The sequence below is a fragment of the Helianthus annuus genome, chromosome 9 (genome assembly GCF_002127325.2).
Source record: "Helianthus annuus cultivar XRQ/B chromosome 9, HanXRQr2.0-SUNRISE, whole genome shotgun sequence".
NCBI lineage: Eukaryota > Viridiplantae > Streptophyta > Magnoliopsida > Asterales > Asteraceae > Helianthus > Helianthus annuus.
Window position 1 is genome coordinate 174,755,045 of NC_035441.2, and position 22,779 is coordinate 174,777,823.

Consider the following 22,779-nt stretch of genomic DNA (forward strand, 5'->3'; position numbering starts at 1 on the left):
TTGTGTGAACTGTTTCCAGATCAATTCAACAGTTTGAGTCAGAAATCTCTCAAGGGTTTTGGTAACATACTAAATATTTCAAACAATTCTTCATATCATATCCCCTATGTTCATATTATGATGATAAGGGAAAGCTTTTATTTTCTGATCAATCATGATGATGATGATGATATTGAAAAGGTCTTTTTTTGTGATCAAGGTCAAAGCTTAATCCATCCCATCACTATTCTTGATGCCACCGTTTAAACAAGGACTAAATTCCCAACCACTTTTCAGGCAGAAATCTATTATTCCCCATGAATCCCATTTGGATACTTGTAACGAGTAGTACTATAATGCTTCCAAAGGGGTTTGAGTCTTTGACACCCGGGTTGACATGTTCTAGAACATATACTCACTTGCTCTTCAGAAACAATCAGCTTCCATATACCATTTCAAAAGTGCTTCCAATATGCTCTCCTTTGTTATTAGATTGCAACAAGTCAACAAGGACTGTTACTCATATTAGACACTGTGAGGACATGAGCTGGGTTGGGTTTGTACACTTCTACAATTTTTCTTTGAACCGTTGTTGATGAATGTTTTAGTAGTTATGAATTGTGATATACACACATTCACAGTTTGCTCACAGCCTCACACTGATATGTGATGATGGAATCATGGCTACAATTGAACTTATTGCAACCTGATCTGATCCACTTCCTGTGGTGGGAAATGATAGTTTAACAAAAGAAAAGGGGAATACAGGGTATGTATCTTAGCCTGCTTTCATAGCTCAGATGGTTAGAGCACCCGTTTAGTAAGCGGGAGGTCTTGAGTTCGACTCTCAATGAAAGCACTTTTTTATCTTTTTTTTTTTGTTTCAGTCACATGGATTATTGATATGTGACGTTATGAGTAGAAGCTAGAAAGGCAATTTTAAATACCATATGCAGCATTGCAGCCACATTGTAGTATTGTACCCTCCTTATCTACTTCTTTTGGTTGGAAGTGATAGTTTATGAAATTAAAAGGGAACATTAGGACCTATTTCAACTTGCTTTCATAGCTCAGTTGGTTAGAGCACCCGTTTAGTAAGCGGGAGGTCTTGAGTTCGACTCTCAATGAAAGCAACTTTCTGTGTTGTATTGATTTCATTTTATTTCAGGAGTTGAAACTGTTCAGGTAGCATTTGTAATTGTATTATAGGAATGGACTTTTATCATAAGAAGGGTTTAAACATAAATTACATGCATTATGATTTAGATGTTGCATATTCTTTTTTTTTAACACTAAAAAATTGAGTCAGTTTGTTGAGGACTTGAGGTGTCAACCACGCTCTTTGCACTCGAAGGGTAACACATACGTCTCCATGGCTGGTATTTTCCTCGTTCGAAGTATATTTATCTCAACAATGTCACATGTTTCCCTAGCGTTAATGGTAAAATTTATGGTTGAAGTTACATGAAGAACCGAGTGTATGAACACATGGTGTAGTATTTATATTTAACGTGCATTTTTTGAATTTGTCGTGTATTGGAATTTAGTTTGTATCTAAAACAAAAGTTGATAAACATTTATTTGTTATTTTCTTTCAACAATACTACAATACAAAATGTGGTTCTATTTTCAGTAATTGAACAAAGTGAATGTGAGAAACTACATACAATGCATTTTGTCACCAAGTAGGTGTTACCCCGTCCGCGTTGCAGGACGATGGCCGAATAATTCTTAACCAAGTAAAAAAACAGTACCATAGTTTTGCTAGAAAGAAAAAGTAAAAAGAGTGTTAGACAACTACTTGACACGATTTTTAACTGAGGCAAAGTCATATTTTTATTTTTATTTGGGGGAAAAATCAATTTTTTTTCTTGAGGGTAAAATCTTAATTTTTAACTAGGGGAAAACCGTATTTTTATTTTGCATTGGGGCAAAAAAAACGTAATTTTGAATTGAGGGTGATATCGAAATTTTGAACCAAGGGGAAAATCGTAAATTTTAGCTGGGGGCAAAAGCATAATTTTATTTTGAACTGGAAGCAAAACCGTAATTTTAAAGTGAGTATAATATAATAAACTGGTGTAAAATCGTAATTTTGAGGGGGGGGGAACAAAATTTTATTTTGAACTAGGGCGAAAACGTAATTTTGGCTGAGGGTAAAAGCGTAATTTTTTTACCGAGGGCGAAATCCTATTTTCGGTTTAGCTGGGTGTAAAGTCATATTTTTATTTTGAACTGGGGGAAATCATAATTTTGAATCGAGGGTAAAATCGTAATTTTGAGGTAGGGGAAAACCATAATTTTATTTTTAGTTGGGGGCAAAAAAGTAATTTTAAACTGAGTGTGAAATCGTAATTTTGAACCGAGGGAAAAATCGTAATTTTGAGCTGGTGGCAAAAACATAATTTTATTTTTAACTGAGGGCGAAGACATAATTTTAAACTGGGGGCAAAACCGTAATTTTATGGCGGGTATAAAATAATAAGCTAAGGGTAAAATCGTAATTTTTAAACCGCTGGCAAAATCGTAATTTTGAGCTACTGGCAAAAGGGTTATTATATTTTTAAGTTGGGAGAAAAGCATAATTTTAAACTGGGGGCAAAACTGTAATTGTAAAGTGGATATAAAATAATAAACTGGTTGGTCCAATGGGGAAGCGTCGGCCGCCCATTTCGACCAATGGCAGGGAAACACTATTCCCTGTCATGGTCTTTGTATATGTTGAATAACTAGGTGATGCCCCGCCTGCGTTGCGGGGCGATGACCGAATAATTTTCAACCAATTAAAATGACATTACTATAGTTTTCCTTAGAAAGAAATAGTAAAAAGAGTGTTAGGCAGTTTTTTGACACGATTTTTAGCTAGGGGCAAAGTCAAATTTTTATTTTTACTTGGGGGAAAATTCAATTTTTTTTTTTCAGAGGGTGAAATCCTAATTTTTAGCTTGGGGAAAACCATTTTTTTATTTTGCAATGGGAGCAAAAACGTAATTTTGAATTGAGGGTGATATCGTAATTTTGAACCGAGGGGAAGTTCATAAGTTTTAGCTGTGGGCAAAAGCATAAATTTATTTTGAACTGAGAGCAAATACGTAATTCTAAACAGTGGACAAAGCCGTAATTTTAAAGTATGTATAAAATAATAAACTGGTGTAAAATCGTAATTTAAAACCGGGGGGAAGGGGCAAAAACGTTATTTTAGCTGAGGGTAAAAGCGTAATTTTTTTACCGAGGGCGAGCAAAAGCGTATTTTTTAACAGAGGGCAAAATCGTAGATTTATGCCGGGAGACAAAGTATAAATTTAATTTGGAGCTGGGGCAATATCTTAATTTTAAACAGAGGATAAAATCGTAATTTGACGGGACTTATAAATAACTATTTTATGGAAAAAAAAGTTAAACCTGGCCGCCACTTTTGGCCAACCCTGTGATTTCATTATTCCCCTTACGTCAGCAATCTTCTGATTGTATGTATTGATAATGATAATGATAATTTGAAAAAACGTTAACAATAATCATTTTTATTTTAATTTCATACTTTGTATACATTACATACAATAAGTCAGATACTCAGATTAGTGGCTTAGTAGAGGGTACTTTTATGCAAAGTTATCTATTTGCACATCTAAAGTTTTCATTTACACTTTTGATATAACAATCTAAGTTTTAATTATTTTTTATGTTTTAATTTATAATATAGTATGATTTTTTTGTATAACTTTTAATATATTATGTGTTATTAAAATCATGCCGTTGCGATGTGTTTGTTTTATCTACATTTGATAATATAAAAAAACTTTCCAGTGTTCAACTTACATGACAACAACAAATACGACTCAAGCTTTTTTTTTTTTAATTTACATAAGAAGGTGGATAAAATATACTTTACATTTGAATTTTTATTAAACATCAAACATTCAAATTTATTAAAAAAAACACATTATATTTTACTTTAACACAAATTATATTTTACTTTTATATAAAAAGCAGAATTATATTAAAGTAAAATATTTGATTTTCTAGTATTTTCCAGGACTTAAAAAGCATTCTTCTTCTCATATTTCGTCAATGATTAGTGCATTTACCAAATTATAGATAGTGAAATAATATGGTTCTGTTATTTGCACACATTTAGTTTAAATACACTGTTAATGTGACTATTTACCGTTATTTTCAATATTTTTCGGTTTATATTTTGATTTTCTCTTGTAACGTTTAATAAATAGCGTTCTAATAAATACTGTTGTATAAACATTCAAATACATCTTTGTGATGTGTGAATTTTTATAAACATATTTTGAATTTTAATACAACTGAGTATAATCTAATATAAATTCTTTCTATTAAACATTACTAAAGTAAAAGTAACAAAATTTGATTATAGTCATCTCTCATGAAAAAAAAATATGGGTAATTTAGAAACATTTGCACACATTTAGTTTGAATACCTTGTTAATGTGACTATTTACTATTAGTTTGTTATATTTTGGGTTTATATTTTGATTTTCTCTTGTGACTTTTAATAAATAGTGTTGTATAAACATTCAAACAGTCAAACACATCTTTTTGATGTGTAAATTTTTATAAACATATCTTGAATATTGATACAACTGAGTATAATCTAATATAAATTTATTCTGTTAAAGATTATTAAAGGAAAACCAAAGTAAAAGTAACAAAATTTGATTATAGTCACCTCTCATGAAAATAAATAAAAAATATGGGTAATTTAGAAACACAAAAGTTAATATTATTAGTTTAATAAACCATAACATTCTTTAATTTGGTGGGTTGCTAAAATTGTACCAAGCAACTTGTTGAGGGTATTAATCCTTTTATATATATTTCCATAAAATTATGCACTAAAAATCAAAACTAATTGTGCAAATGTTGGCCTCAATTTGAATATTCCTATGTTTTTCTAAAAATGTTTAATTTAACTTTAATGCGTAATTTTGAATAATAAAGTAAACTTTCACACAACCACTCATACCAACTTAATTTATACATTTGAATAATAAAACGAGGTGACATAAAGTGATGTTGCGTTTTAATAATTGACAAAATTCATTAAAAAGTAATTAGTTAAAAGTAATTAAAAACATGTTAAAGTGATTGAATGAGTTTAACACGGATAAAGTGTATTCAACTATGTGCAACCTTATAACAATTACCATAATATGTATGCATATATTTTTTTTTTAATTTCATTATGTTATATATTACTTGTCTATAAAATTTATCAAAAAATAAGACTTGGTTTACCATGTTACATAAGATTTTAAATGTGTGTTTTAACAAATGCATATTGATTTGTTATTGATGATAATATCATTTTGATGGCAACTTGTGGTTTATTTCGTGGAGGATTCTTTGTTTCTTTTTATGAAAATTCCATATGGACAAGTTCGGAAGGTTGGTTCGTCACAAAACTCAAAGTGTTCTCCTATCATTGAATGTGCATTACTCAATAAATATTTTCATTGTATTTCTAATTAACATTATTTACATATTTAACAAAAGGTTATACCGTATCAACTCGATATTGCAAATTTACGAAAATTTTTTATTATGAAAAAAATGGAATAATTTTAGTTGAAGCAACAACTTAGACCGTATTTTTTAACAACAATCTAATTTTAGTTGAAGCAATAACTTAGACCAAAGGACTTGTATATTTTTTCGAATTCTAAATCATCATGTTTGCGACATCGTTTTAAAAATGTTTATATAAGTTATAATCGTTAAATAATATTTAACGTATTAGTTATTTATAAAATGAGAAAACTCACCCGACCATTTCTCATTTTCTTTAATAATTTATCAATTATAACTTGACACCTAAGAACTAATACGATGAAATAAAATCATAAATGTCTACCTAGTTACCAACCGATTGAATATTTCATGTCTCATCATGCTTGAATAATATCATACAATGATGATGATTATTAAAAACCATATAATATGACTAATTGCCACATAATTAATACAAAATTTAGTACTAATAATGTTATCTACAATTTCTTAATTTCTTCATATTCATACTTATATGTTTGCCTCAACCCAACCATCATCATTCCCTTTCATGCTTTCAACATCAACTACATGAAAGAAAACCAGCCATCATAATTCATACATTCATCCTCGTGAACAACTTCTTGTTCCCAATTATTGATTACAATAATTCCATAGGCAATCCAAATCAATTGGTCCAATTGAAGTTGATGGGGCTTCTTGATTTACAATTCCCCTTATACCCTTTTCAAGATTCGACGAAATTTCAATGTTCTTCTCCGAGCTCACCCCAGTGTCATGTGACGCGCTAACCATCTCTGACTCCATCTTTAACCCGTGACTATAGGACCCGATTAAACCCCTCAAGATCGCTTGATCACACACCGGGAACATAGAGCCAGAAGGGAATTGTTGCGTTAGTGGATCCGACTGGACGCTAAGCAACAAATTGGAATTTGATTCGAGTGGGAAAATTGGTTTGTTGAGGAAATTATTGAGCATGTTCTTTTGAGTTGTTTGGAATTCGACCGAATTGGAGAAGCAGGGCACATGAATCGAATTGGATAGGTTTGGAATGATCTTGGGTGACTCCAATGGTGGCAGAGAAGTAGCAACACCACCCGAATCCGTCCTCGTTAGGTCTGAAATGTGCAATTTCTTGCCCCCTGAAGTCTTGTGAAACACGCGACAAATCACCCATTCATTCTGCAGTTTAAATTACACATAATCAGAATAAAAAAAAAACAGAGGAAAACAGAGCAAAAACAGAGTAAAACAGAGCAAAAACAGAGTAAAAACAGGGGAAGAATTAAAAATTAAGAATCTATTACCTTAGCTGATCTTGGCAAGTTTGAAAGCAATGATTTACCCTCTAATCTATATTCATGAATCACCCAATTCGTCTTTTCCCCTTTTGGAGCTCTTCCCATGTAGAAAACCAAAGTTTTCTTCATTCCGACCAGCAATTTCCCCCTTGAAATCTCCTTATCTTTTCCGGTCGCTTTCCAATAACCTGCCGCGGTTGCTCGGTTTGTCCTCAATCCGGTCGGGTACTTCTTGTCGTTAACACAGAAGAAATACCACTCTTTCCCTCCCAATTTCGCCAACTCTTTTAAAAACACATACAAGTTAAAGTTACAAAATAAAAAAAAAAAGTTTAAAAAAAGTTTAGTAGTTAAAGAACTCACTAGGCAATTCCCATGGCTCAATTTTATTCATATCAACCTCCGCGATAGCCTTAGCGACAAAGTTGTTATCGACAACTTTGTTAGACAAATAATGAGTGATCAACTCTTCATCGGTTGGATGAAACCGGAATCCAGGAGGCATATCCATTTGATCTTCCTCTTGACCATGACCAGAGAGCTTCTCCATCATATTACTAAAGGCTAGATCCTTGAATCTTATTCTTCTTGAAACTGAAAAGGATGAAAACTTTTTGCATAAAATGAGTTTTTAGGCCAAGATTACATATGGGATTACTTGGGTTGGATGAGAGCATGCATATATATGGGGGGTGGATTGATCTTGAAAGTTAAGGGGAATCATTGAAAAAAACAGCCATGAGGTTGATGATGATATAAAAGTGAGATAAAAGATGGTGTATGCTAGAAGATTGAAAGACTTATAAGGAAAAAAAGAAACAGAACAAACAACTCAAAAATGGAGAGAGGGTAAATGTGGCATTTTGCTATATTCTTTCTTAGCTTTACTTCATTTAATTTTGTTTCAGTTCATTTAATTTGGTGAATGTATACTATGACTAATGTTGACAACTAATCTTTAAACCAAATTACATGTATTATGTTATGTATGTGATATTTGATGATGGTGGTGAATGAACCTAAAAATGATATCAATTATGTTATGTACAAAGCAGTGATGGATCTAGAAAATTATTACAGTGGCAACGTTTTAAAAAATGGGTAACGAAATTGAAAAAAAAAGCGTTAATTTTTTTTTTTAAATTTACACTACCGCCGGAGCGTTGAGGGGCAGCAGAGGTTACCCCTTCTAACACGGTAGATCCGCACCGGTACAAAGTGTGTGAGTGTCTCAAACTTGTATACTATCCGTACAAAAGATTATATTCATATTCATTCAAATATTTATAAACCATAACATAATTTCTTGATATTTTTACTCATGTGAAAACAATTGAAATTGGAACCAAAACTTTTTTATTGCCCTTTTTTACAGTGGTGAAGTAAGATTGTTCAATTTGATTTTCTTTTGATTTAGCTGAATAAATACAACAATATATATACAGGAAAATATAATTTATTTTTTTGGTAACAGAATTTGGCGTGGCACAATTGTGGCTTTCATGAATATTTCCATGTATTATTTAAAGGAATAAAGAGAATGTTGGAGAACTAAATTATAGAAATGTCATTTTCGTAATAAATATGATATTGGAGTTTTTTTGATCTCCATATAGTAACCTTGCATAATAATAAATAATAAATATAGATGAAAGAATATTGTTATGTACACACCAATATTAATACGACAAAAATCGTTTAAAAAGAAATTGTTACGTACACAATAACATCTCTTTTAGCTTTAATCCCCACTAATTCACCAAAAGAAATATAATCATTTGATTGCACAACTTTTTAATTTAGGTTGTTAGGCACGGTCAAAATATTGTCGTGTCAACAATGTATTATCTTGAATTGATTTTAGTTAAATATTTTGATAACCAACTTTCAATCCTTGTGTTGGTTGATTGGAATTGTCGAAAATATTATATTTGTGATGGAATTAATATTCGAACTATGTGTTACAGACCTCAACTTTGTGAGTTATTTAATAGAGAAAAAAATATTATTTATTCTTTTAAAACTTGTTACCTCAAAGAGTTTATTGAAGTTTTTATGCATTTTGCCATTGGACCATATGCATTCGGGCATTTTTGAGTCCACATACACCAACGTAGCTCCCAACTGGTTGTGAAGATACTGTGACAAAGAGGAGGTTAAAAACGAAATTGGTACCAGAATGAAACAATTCAGACCACACATAAGAGGAGTGGGGGTGGTCACTAGTGATGAAATTCCATCACTCACAAGCATTCTTTAGTGGCGGTGGTCATCACTAGTGATGTGATTCTAATGTACAAGTATTAATACACAATGTACAAGTCATACACATACATTCAACAATTCTTCAACGCGTGATAAAATCCACGCGTTATAACTATCACTCGTTATAAACTATGGTGACGGCGGTGTTCGTGATAGTTTCACGAGTGATGGGTAGTCCATAACGGACCACCCCCACTCCCCTAATCAAATTGGCTATAACACCCAAATGATTTTTTTTTTAAGAAAAAACTATCTCAAAACTTCATACAGACAAATCCCTACCAATTGAATTGGTACATATAATCTAATCTTTTTGTTTTTAATGGCAACACGTGTTCCTACTTTATTACACCAATAGTTCTAAATTATTTATTATTGCGCACGATTGAACCTTATGCCTTTACCAGTGGCAAACCCATAAAATATTTTCATGGGTGCAAATGAGGGGTTTAACCAAATTTTCACAGGGCGCGATCAGAATTTTACCCTATAAAATAAAGAGAAAAATGCCCGGATAGTCCCTGTGGTTTCGCATTTTTTCACCTATAGTCCCCAACTTTCTAAAATTACCTGAATAGTCCCCAACTTTTCATTTTTTATTCCCGGATAGTCCCTAGGTCTAACTTCAGTTTGTTTTCTCTGTTAAGAGGGTGTGAAATGACAAAAATACCCTTTCCTTAAAAGGCCAAACCATAGGGACTATCCGGGCATCTTCTTCATTTTTATTTATAAAATCCCACCACCACACTTCATCTTCAACCTCCACCCACCATCACCCTCCTCCGCCCTCCACCATCACCGCCACAATCACTAAGAAGAATTCATCGGACCTGGAGCCACCGTAACCGCCTGCGACGGAGCCGCCGTAACCGCCTGCGACAGAGCCGCCGTAACTGCCGCCGAGAAATAACTACAGAAACCGGAACATGAGAAAGAGGCGGAGGTTGATTTTTAACAGACGGAGGTGAACGCATAAGTGTGTAGAAATGCAGAATGGATATGGCATTTATTGAAAGGGAGATTGGTTTTGGCGGCTGGTTGGTGAAGGAATTCATCTCACAATATAAAACCTTATCATTCCAAGACATAAAAGAGAACATCATCATCAGATATAAAACGGCAGACTTCTTGATACAAGGAAGTTTGAATTGCTAATTACATTATTGAACTCTTTATACATCTTGGCACAGACGGTAGATATAGTTCAACGTTTCCATCCAGAGTTGATGTGAGAACCGGACGTGATCTTGACGAGCTTAAACTAGTGAACAACATTTTTTTTGACATGTCACACAGAACAGTGCTCGTTACAGATTAACCGAGTCAGAGTACGCAAAGTGTGGTGTTGAATCAGGTGGGTTATATGCATTCGACTCAGGTACAGAGGGAAACGGAAACTGTAACGGTGACGGAGGAGAGTAATCGGAAAATGAGCAGTCTTCGCCGGAGCAGTTACGAGACTTAGGGTTAATATTCCGGCCAAGTATGCCGAGTCCGACAACAAGGCCGGTGATGACAATGACCGCAACGATGAAGATGAATATCTTTGTTGCTTTACCGACGGAGGAAGGTGACGGTGGAGGGTGGAGGGGGGTGATGGTGGGTGGAGGTTGAAGATGAAGTGTGGTGGTGAGGTTTTATAAATAAAAATAAAGAAGATGCCCGGATAGTCCCTATGGTTTGGCCTTTTAAGGAAAGGGTATTTTTGTCATTTCACACGCTCTTAACAGAGAAAACAAACTGAAGTTAGACCCAGGGACTATCCGGGAACAAAAAATGAAAAGTTGGGGACTATTCAGGTAATTTTAGAAAGTTGGGGACTATAGGTGAAAAAAGGCAAAACCACAGGGACTATCCGGGCATTTTTCTCTAAAATAAACTAAATTTTTTTTTCGGGAGGTGCACCCACCCACGCAGGGCTCTACCTAGGTCCGCCCGTGGCCTCTACCAAGTGGGCTATCCTCACATTGACAGTCTAACCTATTCACATTAGATTATAACCAGGGCCGTCTCCAAAAAATGTTCGAAAATCTTTAGACCCTGTGCGAATAGAAAATACGGGCCCTTAAATATAATTTTTTAAAAAGAATATATATAAAAAAAATTAATATATGAAAATGAATTAATGTCATTTGAATCAACACCAATTATTTAATGTAACTTGACAAAATTAGGCAACTAATGTCATTTTCATTTAATAAATAGATAAAAGCAAAACTGAAGACGCCGGGATTAGAAACCGTGTGCAGTTAATTAATTCAGAATAAATTATCATCTACTAAATCACTACATAATTATCATGTGCTAGTTATATTGTTTATTGTAATTGTAAGTACTAGTCTAAGTACCCGTGTAATACACGGGTGGACCAACAATAATTAATATTACTCAACATGATTTATGTAAACATGTTAATTAAATAAACGTTGAACTACGAACATCTTTATCAACATTACACGTAATTGAAAAGAAACAAAGAAGACAAAGTTCACAATTTATTAAACACTTCCTTATAAACAACATTTGATGTTTTATCGGTAGGTTTTGCCGTCCTTGTCTAATATAAGCAATTTGACTCCGTCTCTGGATTTTACCCTTGATAAAGCCACATACAACTGACCATGCGTAAAAACAGGTTGTCTCAAGTACAGACCAACCCTTGATAGCGACTGACCTTGACTTTTGTTGATAGTCATCGCAAAACACACAGCTATCGGAAATTGCCTCCTTTGAAACGCAAAAGGAATCTTTTTGTCTGAAGGTATCAAATTAAGTCTCGGTATGTAGGTGCGAGTGCCGATATTTCCTCCAGATATGATTTCTGCTTCTATGACACGGTTGTATAATCTTTTTATCTGTAACCTCGTACCGTTGCATAAACCATTTTGTTGGTCAATGTTACGTAATAGCATTACTGGCACACCAACTTTGAGTACTAACCTGTGATTAGGCAAACCTGATACTTTAAGACCATTTAACACATCTGGTGAGTATAGTTTCTGCTGTGTTGAATTAGGATTCTCAGTCTGACAAAGACTATCGGAGCTTAGATACTCTCTTTCTTCGCCTGGGAATAACGCTAACAACCTGTCATTTATCTCATGCACAACCTCGTTCTTAGGCGCAAGTATAACCCTCTCGCTAAAGTAGTTATGATTGTTGTAGTTATCTAAAATTGAAGGGTAAACGAAATCAATTAAAGATGAAATCGGATCAGAGGTGTCGTTAATTAGAAGATCCGGTGGTATTTCAATTGATGCTTCCCCGTCATTAGGACAACCAACATTTCCCTCACCCAAATCCAAAAGCCACTTGGCAAAATTGTTGATATCTTCAATCTCAGATGTAGAGCGTCCAATGGTTAATCTCATGTTTTTTGTTAGCCTTAGCAACTTGCATTTACTCCATAAATATAACGAACAAAGCGAGGCATTCACTATCTCTTGTCTTCCACCATTGGGGACAACAGGAAGAATTTGTCGAAAATCACCACCAAAAACAATAACCTTACCTCCAAATGAATTTTCAGAACCTATGGAAGTGTCCATATTGAATATGTCATTCATCTTCTATCCAAAGCTTCGAATGCATGTTTATGAACCATTGGGGCTTCATCCCATATAATTAACTTGGTTTCACGTAGTAATCTAGCTGTGCCACTGTCTGGTTTTATATGACAAACTGAATCCTCAGTAAGATTTAAAGGAATATGAAACCGGGAGTGTGCAGTCCTGCCCCCAGTCAGTAGCAACGATGCAATTCCACTTGATGCGACATTTAATACAATTTGACCCTTAGATCTAATTGTCGCAGACAATGTCTTCCATAAGAATGTTTTACCGGTTCCACCATATCCATAGACAAAGAATACACCACCTGCGTCACCTTCAACGGCTTTCAGTATTTCTTCAAAAACATACCGTTGTTCATCGTTTAGCATACTCATTTGCCTTTCGTACTCGTTTCCACGATCTAATTGGGTGTAACAACGCTCCTCATATATTAGGCGATTTTGTGAATCAGCTAAAGACGCTTCATCAGGATATGGCATTGTTAAAAACCTTCATAGAGATGAGTTATTCCGAAGTAAAAATTTTTCTATTTCGCCCAGAGCATAGTTTTTAAGGTGGTCCTCAGGAACTGACAAAGCTGTAAAAAATGTGAAATCAAGTTAATATAATTAATTAAAAACATTAGTTAAATTATAAAAACAGAAAAAAAAAGTATTGTATCATAACTAATGACTTTATAGTAACAGTAACATAACCAATTTGTAAGAAAATATAATTAAAAAAAAGTTACCTTCTGACCGATGAAATTTTCTTAATCTGTACATAAAGTCATCTGTCATATATTTTCACGTGCTTTCCCATACCACCTCACGTCTAGACAAAGTATTTGATAACAACATCATTGCAAACAAAACACATGAACATGTTGCTGTTTCATTTGCTTCCTTGATTGCTTCAATGTACTCCGTGTCATCGTCCAAAAGACCAAGTGCGTAACACGCATCTCTAAAGGTATCGTGTACATGACCATTAACGGTTCTAATGTCCTCAAACGATTTTGGCCCTTTGACTTTGTTAAGAAGAATCCTTAAAAAATATGCTTCACCAAAAGAATGGGGTACAGAGTGAACTCTGCCAATCGCTTTTGCCTTTTGTCTAGGTTCCCAGCAACGATTTTCAATCTTCCATACATAAAAAATTGGAAACTGAACATAAGTAAGGGTACGGGCCACTGTGTCATTCGGGTCTTTGTTACGTTCCATCCAAGACAAAAACATTGACGCTTTCACAGATGGTTTCTTAAGGACGGAATTTATATCTTCGTCAGGACCAAAAACGACATTTTGTTGTCCTGGAAGATGGAAAGGTAACCTTGTAACAGAAGGATACCTATAGTGTACTTCATTAGAGAATATCCTCCAAGATGCCTCACATGCCGAGATGTACCTACAATCATAATACTCTTTTATCTCATCTTTTGATGGTTCTTCGTTTTGGTTATCCCCTTGCACAACAACAACAGTTGCTCTATCAGGTCCTTTGTTGATGTATTTAAACAAATATTTGATAGACCCAGCTTGATTGCACCACTCAACATTTATGTGCGCCTGATACCTTTTCAACAGCTTTTTGTTGTATGGTACAACACTTCTATTGTCTAGCTCAATGCGGTTCTTTATAACTGTCGCACCATCGTTTCTTCTTCTGTACACTGGGAATCCATTTGAATCTAATGTCATATGATCTTCAAACTTTTTTGGAAAGCCTTTCGAACATTTTCTATCAACCATACATGGACAGCTTAGGTTAGCAAGACCACATGGACCATGAATCATATAGTCTTTCACAAGTGTGTATAACTCCGGGTCCTCATTTCTGTTTGGAATCTCAGCACATATAAATGCATCAACATGGTCCACTGTAGGAAATTTATATCCATCCTCCATGAATAAGCATAAGTGTGCATGAGGCAATCCACGTTTTTGAAACTCGATCGTGTAAACAACTACATAAAAAAAGGAAAAAAAATAATATAAGTTTAAAAATGATAGCCAATAGTTTAATTTAAAAAAATATATATATATAAAATAACATGCGGCAGCTTTTCCCAATAGATGGCGTTCCTTTAAGTCTTTGCAAATAGCATCCAATTTCAACTTAAATAATCTTGACAGAATATCTGGTCTATCTTCAGGTTTAAGTGTGGTGTCTCTAAGAAACCTTGTTACCTCCGGCCATTTTGGGTTACATGTGATGGTTATAAAAAAGTCGGGATAACCAAAACACTTGCATAGAGACATGGCATCTAAATAGTTTTGCATCATATATCTAGCACTGCCGGTAAATGAAGACGGCAACATCACACTTTTACCAGCTTTAGATATATCTCGTTGACCGTTGTTTTTTAACTTTTGAAGACTATCATATGTATCTGATCTAAGATTCTTTTGCTGATGACGTATATAGTTGAGTCTCTCAGTTTCAATCATCGTGTATGCATCAACCAAGAATTGTTGAAATAGTCTCCTTGAATTAAGAATCAATGAAAATTGATTAATCCTATCTTGAACACGGTACGCAAAGAATTCTCTCATAGTACAATTTGGCCGCTTCTTATTAGTAACATCTACGACACCTCTATGAGGGATGTCAACTCTATAACCATCATCCCCATAAGGGAACAAAATCGGGTATTGAAGAGCAAGATAAGAAGGATGCAATTCACTTATTCGTTTTAGATCACCTGTTTGGGTTTCCACAACAATATCTCTACTGTCAATTGCGCTGTCAAGATCTCCAACTATAAGAGCAACGACCTCGCTAGCCATTGGTAGGTTATACGTCCTACCATCTTTCTCCCTTCTTCCAATAAGGCGTAACTTTAGAGATACTTGCGGGTTCTCTTGAAAAGAATCTCTGACCATTCTATAAGTTTTAACCAGCTGATTGTCTGTGTCTAAAACATCCTTTATATGTTCAATCAATTGACGATCAAGGGCGGCAACAGACGACGAAGATGCATCCTTTGAAGAACTGTGCACATAAGTAAGTTGTTGTGAACAAATAATTTATGTACATGAGAAAAATTTTTAATATAAAGTAACATTAATAATAAAAAATCTAATATTTTATATTCCTTACCTAAATATGGATTGCCTATTTGAAAGTTCATTCTCAGTATCGTATATGTAGAGCCGGCAAAATTTAGGTTTTGATCCATTTTCTGGCAAGAGACTCCCAATGGTATGATAGTTTTTACCACTGATTCGGTTGCAAAAGGGGGCATTACCTCTATTCACAGTCGGATCAACCTTACCACCCATCGAAGTAAAAGCAAACATAGAGTTATAACGTCGAATGTTCTTCAAAAAGTGCTTGCTTTCTTCATCAACGCACCGAAAAAGTTTTTCATAATTTGGCCGTGCGTCTTTATAATCCGGAAGCTCAACCTTGCTGTATCCACAACATAAGGAATAGGACGTTTTTCCATCCTGGTGTTTACCCCTGCCTTTTTCTGAATCCCATAACTTTGCATTACGTACGTCACATGTAACACACTGATCACCATGGTCCAAATATTCTGTTTAGTTGGTTACGCGTAACAGTAAAATAAGTTAGTTATATCGTTAAGGAATCTTGAAAAAAAAACGTTAAATAAGTTGAAAAATAAATAATACCAAATTACCTTGTGAGACACCTTTGTATGGATCTTCAACTATAGTTTTTTCTGTAGACTAATCAATCATTGGTATAGGAGAGGTAACTCGTGCTTTGCGTACTAATTTACAATTTCCAGGAGATAGTCTTGGTAAAGTAGAATTTTAAAGAATAGGTGATATACTATTCGTTGCCTTGAGGTTTGAAGATAAAGAAAAGCGAACAATATTTGTATGATGAGCAGAGTTACTTCTAACACAACCAACATTACCTAAAAAATATAATATAAAAACAAAAGTGATTTATATGTTAGCAATAAAAAAATTACTAAACATCATCAGTTGATTAAATATTGGCAAAAAACTTACTTGTAGCTAAAACCGAGGGGGTACGTGTAACATTGTGCATGTTGGGGTCTATGGATTTAGGATCAGCAGATGAAGATAAGTTTTGTTTGGAGCTTGATCCGCTTGGTGTGATAGATCTTTTATTACTCAAATATAGCTTCCTTAATCTACGTCTCTCTGTAACGTCATTTGCATAACGTGTCGTATTAAAAAATGGGATAATATGAACAAAAAACAATAAATAAGATAATGTTGACTGTTTAACACGAAATCGTATGTGCAAATTTAAAAGCATTTATTTAGGTTTACCTGCGCATGTAATCGGCACCTCAGTTGTAGCATTGAATGTGTTATATGGAGTGGACGTCAAAGTGGTATTTGGTGTTGAATTACTTGCGGATTGCGATGCAACGCGTTTCAAAGTATACCGTTTACTATCCAAATATAGTTTTCTTAGTTTACGCCTCCTTTTGTACTCTTCTTGGGTAACAATTGGTATAACTGTCAAACAACCAATACAATGAAGAATACTAATACTAAAAAAAACTCACATTAAGTAGTAATGTTATGAGTTTAAATGTATGCTAAGAAAAAATCCTAAAATAATAAGATACCAAAAAGTCATACCGTTTGAAGTATTGGTAAGCGGTGCTGGGTAGGAAAGATCTGAGATAATACAAATTAAATGTAACAATTGATTAGTGAATCACTATACTATAAATTACTTGTTTAATTTAATTATAAAATACTTTGTTTTAATTATTATTTTTTATTATAAAAGAACAGGTTTTATATGTAGAATGTAATTATATTTATTAAACAAACAGATTTTTTTGTGTATATATAACTTTATAAAAATTTTGTAAACAAAGGGATTGTTTTTGTAAATCAAATAAAGTAACAATCCGTATCCAATATTAGATATCTCTGAATATACAGTGATTCTTATCCCTTTCTATATTGCCCCTTTATAAATAAGCCCTAACTGCATACGGATACAAAAAGCTTCACAAATTCGGCATTCACATTAGGAATGTACAAAGAGAAATCAATAACAGGTACTATTCCAACTGATTTTCTCACATAACCTAGATCTTTAATAGTTAATGTGTTATAAAGTTGTATATTTGCATCGAGACAGAGATTTAGCCGGTCCTCAGCTCTCACTCAATCTGCAATTTCATTTGGTTAAATTGTTTCACTTACTTTGTTTAACTGATTTTGTACTGAATTGTGTTATTGTATTGGTTTTATAACTTGAATTTCACTTTGAGATGTGTGCATTTTGTTTACTATGTGTTATGATTAAAAGTGGATGAAGAAGAGTTATGATAAACTTGTATGGTTTTATAGATTTGAAGCTCTGATGTGCGTTGTTAAACTTGTATTAGCGTGATTAGGTTTAACGATATTTCATTCTGTGTGTTTTAGCCCTAATTTGTTTAAAATGTTATGTTATTTTTGAGGTTACTACCTGATTTGGTACTACCTGAATTTACTTGTGGATTCTGTTAGTGTAGAGGTTTTAGAACTTCAAATTCAATTTGAGATGTGTGAATATTGCATTAGTGTTATATATTGGCGACCTCAAATTGGGGGTTTTTCCTAAATCGAAATGTTCTGTGATAATCAACATCTAGTATTTATCAAAATAATCATATGTAGTCAATGGCGGGTGCTTCAAATGAGCGAAAGAAACAAAAGAAAGAAAAGGAAGTGACACTGCTAACAGATTCGGACTCAGACGAACCTTTCACTTCGGAAGAAATTGACTGGGACGCACCAGAACCAAATATCATTTTTATGCCGTCCTCTTGTTCACGTTTTGTAAGTATTTACTTAGATTACTTGTATACTAACTTAACTGTTGGTGTTCTATGGTGTCATTATTCTCTTTATCATTAGAGTCTGAATACTTTTTTGGCATTTTTAGCGGATACCGGTAAAGGTCGCAAAAGCCATGGGAATCGATCGCTGCCGAAAGGTGACCATTCAAAATAGGCGTGGTGTCGAAACCACTTTGAACGTCACGGCTAAACCAAAAAGAGGAAAAAAGAAAAACAGGTTTAGTGTATTGGGATGTCCAGCATGGGTTCGTGAAAACAACATCAAGAAGGGTTATCTTTGCGTTTTAGAGTGGTATCAGGATATGCCTACACTCTTTGTTAGGGATGTAATCAAAGAATAATGGGGTTAGTACCATAGATTAAAACCGTTCAACCATTTTATATGGTAATTTTGGCTAACAAACGGTTTTGGCAATAAGTAGATAAGTATGTAGCAATGGTTTTTGTGGAACCTGTTTAAATATTTTGGTTTATGTTAGATGTTGGAATACTACTTGACAAATATTTTGGTTTATGTTAACTGTTTAAATATTTTGGTATATGTTACTTGTTGGAATAGTTCTTAAATTTGAATACTCATGTAAAAATAGGACGTCATTTTACGATTATCAGTATTGTTACCTGTTGCAATACTACTTGACAACATGTTGGCTGCACAAGTTGAATGTACATGAAGATTATGAGATTTCCGAGAATCCAAGTATAATTTTCGTTTTCTATGTCTATCTTTTGCCTCATTTTGCATGCTGTTCGGAGTAGAAACTGTAAACGTTAAGAACCATTGAATGGATGTTAGATCTATAAAGGTTAATTAAATAAATTACTTTTACATATAGATGTATAATGTATATATATATATATATATTATAAATCTATAACAAAAAAAATCGTTAATAAAATACCATTGGTAATATCTGAAAACGGAATCCTTGACATGGAGCCGGAAACATCTGTAAGTAAAAAATACATAAAACAGTAGTTTGTAAACACGTCGCATTAACATTACTTAATAAAAGACTACATTTCGTTGATCAAAATGCACCTTCATATAAAGGACCCTGTTTAAATATTTTGGTTTATGTTTGTTTGGAACGCTATATATGTAAGTAATATATTATACATGTAACGGCTATTACATAATGTGTTGTTGTTTGTTACCCGGATAAATAATTAGACTTCAGCCTCACTACTTGATTTTGAATGGTCATCTCACAAATAGGACGTCACTTTACAATTATAAATATAGTTACCTGTTGGAATACTACTTGACAATATGTTCATTGCATAATTTGAATGTACATGCATATTATGAGATTTCCGAGTATCCAAGTATAATTTTCGTTTTATACGTCTATCTTTAGCCTCATTTTGCGTGCTGTTCGGAGTAGAAACTGTAAACGTTAAGAAGCATTGAATGCATGTTAGAACAAAAACAGTTAAGTAAATTCTGAACAAAAAAGTATTTTGTAAATCTATAACAAAAAAGAATTGGTTAATATAATACCATTCGTAATATCTGAAAACGGAATCCTTGACATCGGGCCGGGAACATCTGTAAGTAAAACATACATAAAATAGTATTTTGTAAACACGTCGCATTAACAGTTACTTAATAAAAGAGTATCTTTCGTTGACCAAAATTGTTACCTTTTGTAGTATCTAAATTCCATTGATCATTGCATGAAGACGAAGGTTGATGCTTTGATCTTTTAGACATGGCTTTCGCATTGAAAAAATATAGATTCATCAATTAAACCATTAAATACATGTTGGTATGATTGACAATAAAAGTCGTTATACAATTTTCATTGTGCGAATCATTGAATAAAAAGTAGATTTCATAATTACTTATTATACAAATCAATAAAATAATATGCAAAATAAACATCATCCATAGAATAATCAGCAATATTAGTTTTCGGTTTTGAGAATTAGTCATCTCTCGATAATGCGCTAATGCAAATAGATGCGACCTCAATTCATAACGCTAATGTTTTCACACACATTTCAAACGACCAAATGCTTTTGTTGGGAGTCTTGACACAAATTCGTTAACTACTATTTAAAAACCTAAACCTTCAATGACATGAACTACATTTAAAAAACATAAATTAGAGTTAAATTAGAGCATTCAAATAGGTCGTATGGATAGGTTTATGATTTAATTGAGTAGTTGAAAGACATCAATAAAGTTGTAACATAATATACAAACTAAAAAACTTAGTAACTAAGATCTGTAGAAAACCAATTGATGAAAAGTAATGAATTTTGTATTTTAAGCACGAATGAAAAACGAACATAACAGAAACAAAACACACAACCAAAGAATCAACTACCCGAATTGAATTGTTGATGAATATGAGATCGTAGTAGATGAAATGAGTTGAGATCTTTTGTCTTGCAAACTTATGTAGAATATGACTACTTATAAAGAATTGTTGTAGTGAAAGTATTTTAAGAAAGTACGTTAACTATTATGGAAATAATATTTGATTTATTACATTAAATTCCTCCATAACAATATTGTAATTAAAATATCTTACCAAAAATATGGTTTTACGTTTTTGGTATGATATAAATGCTTTGATTGTAGGTCAACGTCATTTTTTATTATTTTTAGTATAGACCTATTAAATAGAATGTATTATTTTTTATACGAAATTATATTGATATATATACATAAATTTATACACATGTTTACATATACATACGTATATCCCTAAATATTGTAAATGGTTAAAATCACAATATACGTTATAAAAAAACATAAAAAAGAAACCAAAAATGAAAAAAATATCAAAAAACATAAAATTTGAATGACGATGGACGTAAAGTCTGTGGACATTAAAATGTTTCATACAAACTAAAAAACAAAGATGGTTTTATATAGCGGTACTAAATCACTATGTTCATTCAAATCCGAAAACAGGTCAACATTGTAATATTTTGGCATGTCATACAAATAAACCATAAAAATGGACGGTAATATACATGCAATCTATACATAAAAAAACATCTCTTATTCATTTCAAATGTTGATAACAATAAAGAGCATAGGTTTAAACACAAAACAAAAACCAAAACATTAAAATGTCTGTAATGAGAATGATAAAACCAAAACATTAAAAGTAAAACCAAATAAGATGCTCATTATATGTTTGTTATCAGTAACTACTCTTCAACATCCGGATCCACACGACGAACGGTCACATCAAGATCAACACCGTCCTCTACCTCAACGCCGCATTTTTTTTGGTTTGGAAGAAGATTGCGAAGAGATCCCATCATACTCATAAACGCTATCCAAATTCCGCTTTAACTCCTTTTCCATGCGCATATCACTGGTATTGTCCCCATCCAACATGTATGTTGTAAAAAAGCTTCTGGACAAATTAGATATTGGAGTTACATCATCGCCATTACGGGAAACAGAATCCTACAAAGTAACATAAATACTTTAAATGCATATACAATTTATAGAAAAAGAGTATTTTTTAAACAGATTACAATTGTAAAGGATATACCTTGGCGATATCCTTGTTTGTTGGCTCTATAACAGGCAAACCACCATCTTCACGGTCTTCATCAGCAGGCTGTGATTGTTTCATAACATAGCACGTATAAATGATAAAAATTTCAAAACATATAGACGACTAAGTAATTCTTAACCTTAGCCTACCTGGAATACATCAAAATTCCTATCCAGCTCCGAGATCACGGTTATATTATCTGTTAATTTGGAAACAGAGTATCCATCAGACTTCTTTTGGATGTTATACAAACTTATAGCGATCTTGAAGGCCAACTTCTTTCCGAGTAAAGCTTTAAGTTCCTCTGGGAATCTTCCTTCATTAGCCAACTGTAAAGAAATACATGTGAAGGTTAAAATTAATCTAAAAAACATGCTATAGTATATACACAACATGTCAGCATTGATACAGTATTAATTTAAACATGAAATACCTCCAAGTTATTGTCTAGCAATTGATTGGCGTTAACATTGAGAAGCTTTACGACCTCACGCTCAAACATGGTAAGAGTAACAATGCCCGTACAATCTTGAACACGGATTAGAACCTTTATCCTGTACAACAACAATTATTCGTTCATAACTAATTGTACAAATAAATTAATAACAACAAAATTCGTAACATAAAAACTATTATCAATACCTGGGAACGGAATAGATGGTCTTCTTGTTATATGGGGCATTCTTGCACTCGAGGATAACAACCTCCTCAACACCATCAGTTCCATCAGCTTTATCTTTTTCAACCATCTTGGTGGAGACCTTGCAATTGCAATTCTTACATGCATTATAAAACCATTC

General features: G+C 33.3%; 3 protein-coding genes and 2 non-coding genes across 5 annotated transcripts; 2 read left to right on the plus strand and 3 right to left on the minus strand.

Moving 5' to 3' along the window:
* Positions 1–764: 764 nt before the first annotated feature.
* TRNAT-AGU lies at positions 765–838 on the plus strand. Its single transcript has one exon. It is a non-coding gene; the product is annotated as a tRNA-Thr (tRNA).
* A 200-nt stretch (positions 839–1,038) lies between these two features.
* TRNAT-AGU lies at positions 1,039–1,112 on the plus strand. The gene has a single exon. It is a non-coding gene; the product is annotated as a tRNA-Thr (tRNA).
* Positions 1,113–5,945: 4,833 nt separating this feature from the next.
* LOC110912487 (NAC domain-containing protein 79) lies at positions 5,946–7,472 on the minus strand. The gene is made up of 3 exons (XM_022157222.2): positions 7,185–7,472; positions 6,828–7,105; positions 5,946–6,702 (listed from the first exon to the last, which is right to left on the minus strand). The coding sequence occupies exons 1-3, from the start codon at positions 7,372–7,374 to the stop codon at positions 6,151–6,153; spliced, it is 1,020 nt and encodes a 339-aa protein (XP_022012914.1). The 5' UTR covers positions 7,375–7,472; the 3' UTR covers positions 5,946–6,150.
* A 4,145-nt stretch (positions 7,473–11,617) lies between these two features.
* LOC110914208 (ATP-dependent DNA helicase pif1-like) lies at positions 11,618–12,634 on the minus strand. Its single transcript, XM_022159016.2, has one exon. It carries the CDS (start codon positions 12,632–12,634, stop codon positions 11,618–11,620), a length of 1,017 nt encoding a protein of 338 aa, XP_022014708.2.
* An 809-nt stretch (positions 12,635–13,443) lies between these two features.
* On the minus strand, positions 13,444–20,166 carry LOC110914209. The gene is made up of 12 exons (XM_035977132.1): positions 20,097–20,166; positions 19,954–20,001; positions 19,700–19,840; positions 19,352–19,399; positions 19,071–19,247; positions 16,912–17,103; positions 16,624–16,779; positions 16,450–16,526; positions 16,284–16,332; positions 15,740–16,178; positions 14,691–15,631; positions 13,444–14,603 (listed from the first exon to the last, which is right to left on the minus strand). Exons 1-12 carry the CDS (start codon positions 20,164–20,166, stop codon positions 13,444–13,446), a joined length of 3,498 nt encoding a protein of 1,165 aa, XP_035833025.1.
* Between the last annotated feature and the right edge of the window lie 2,613 nt (positions 20,167–22,779).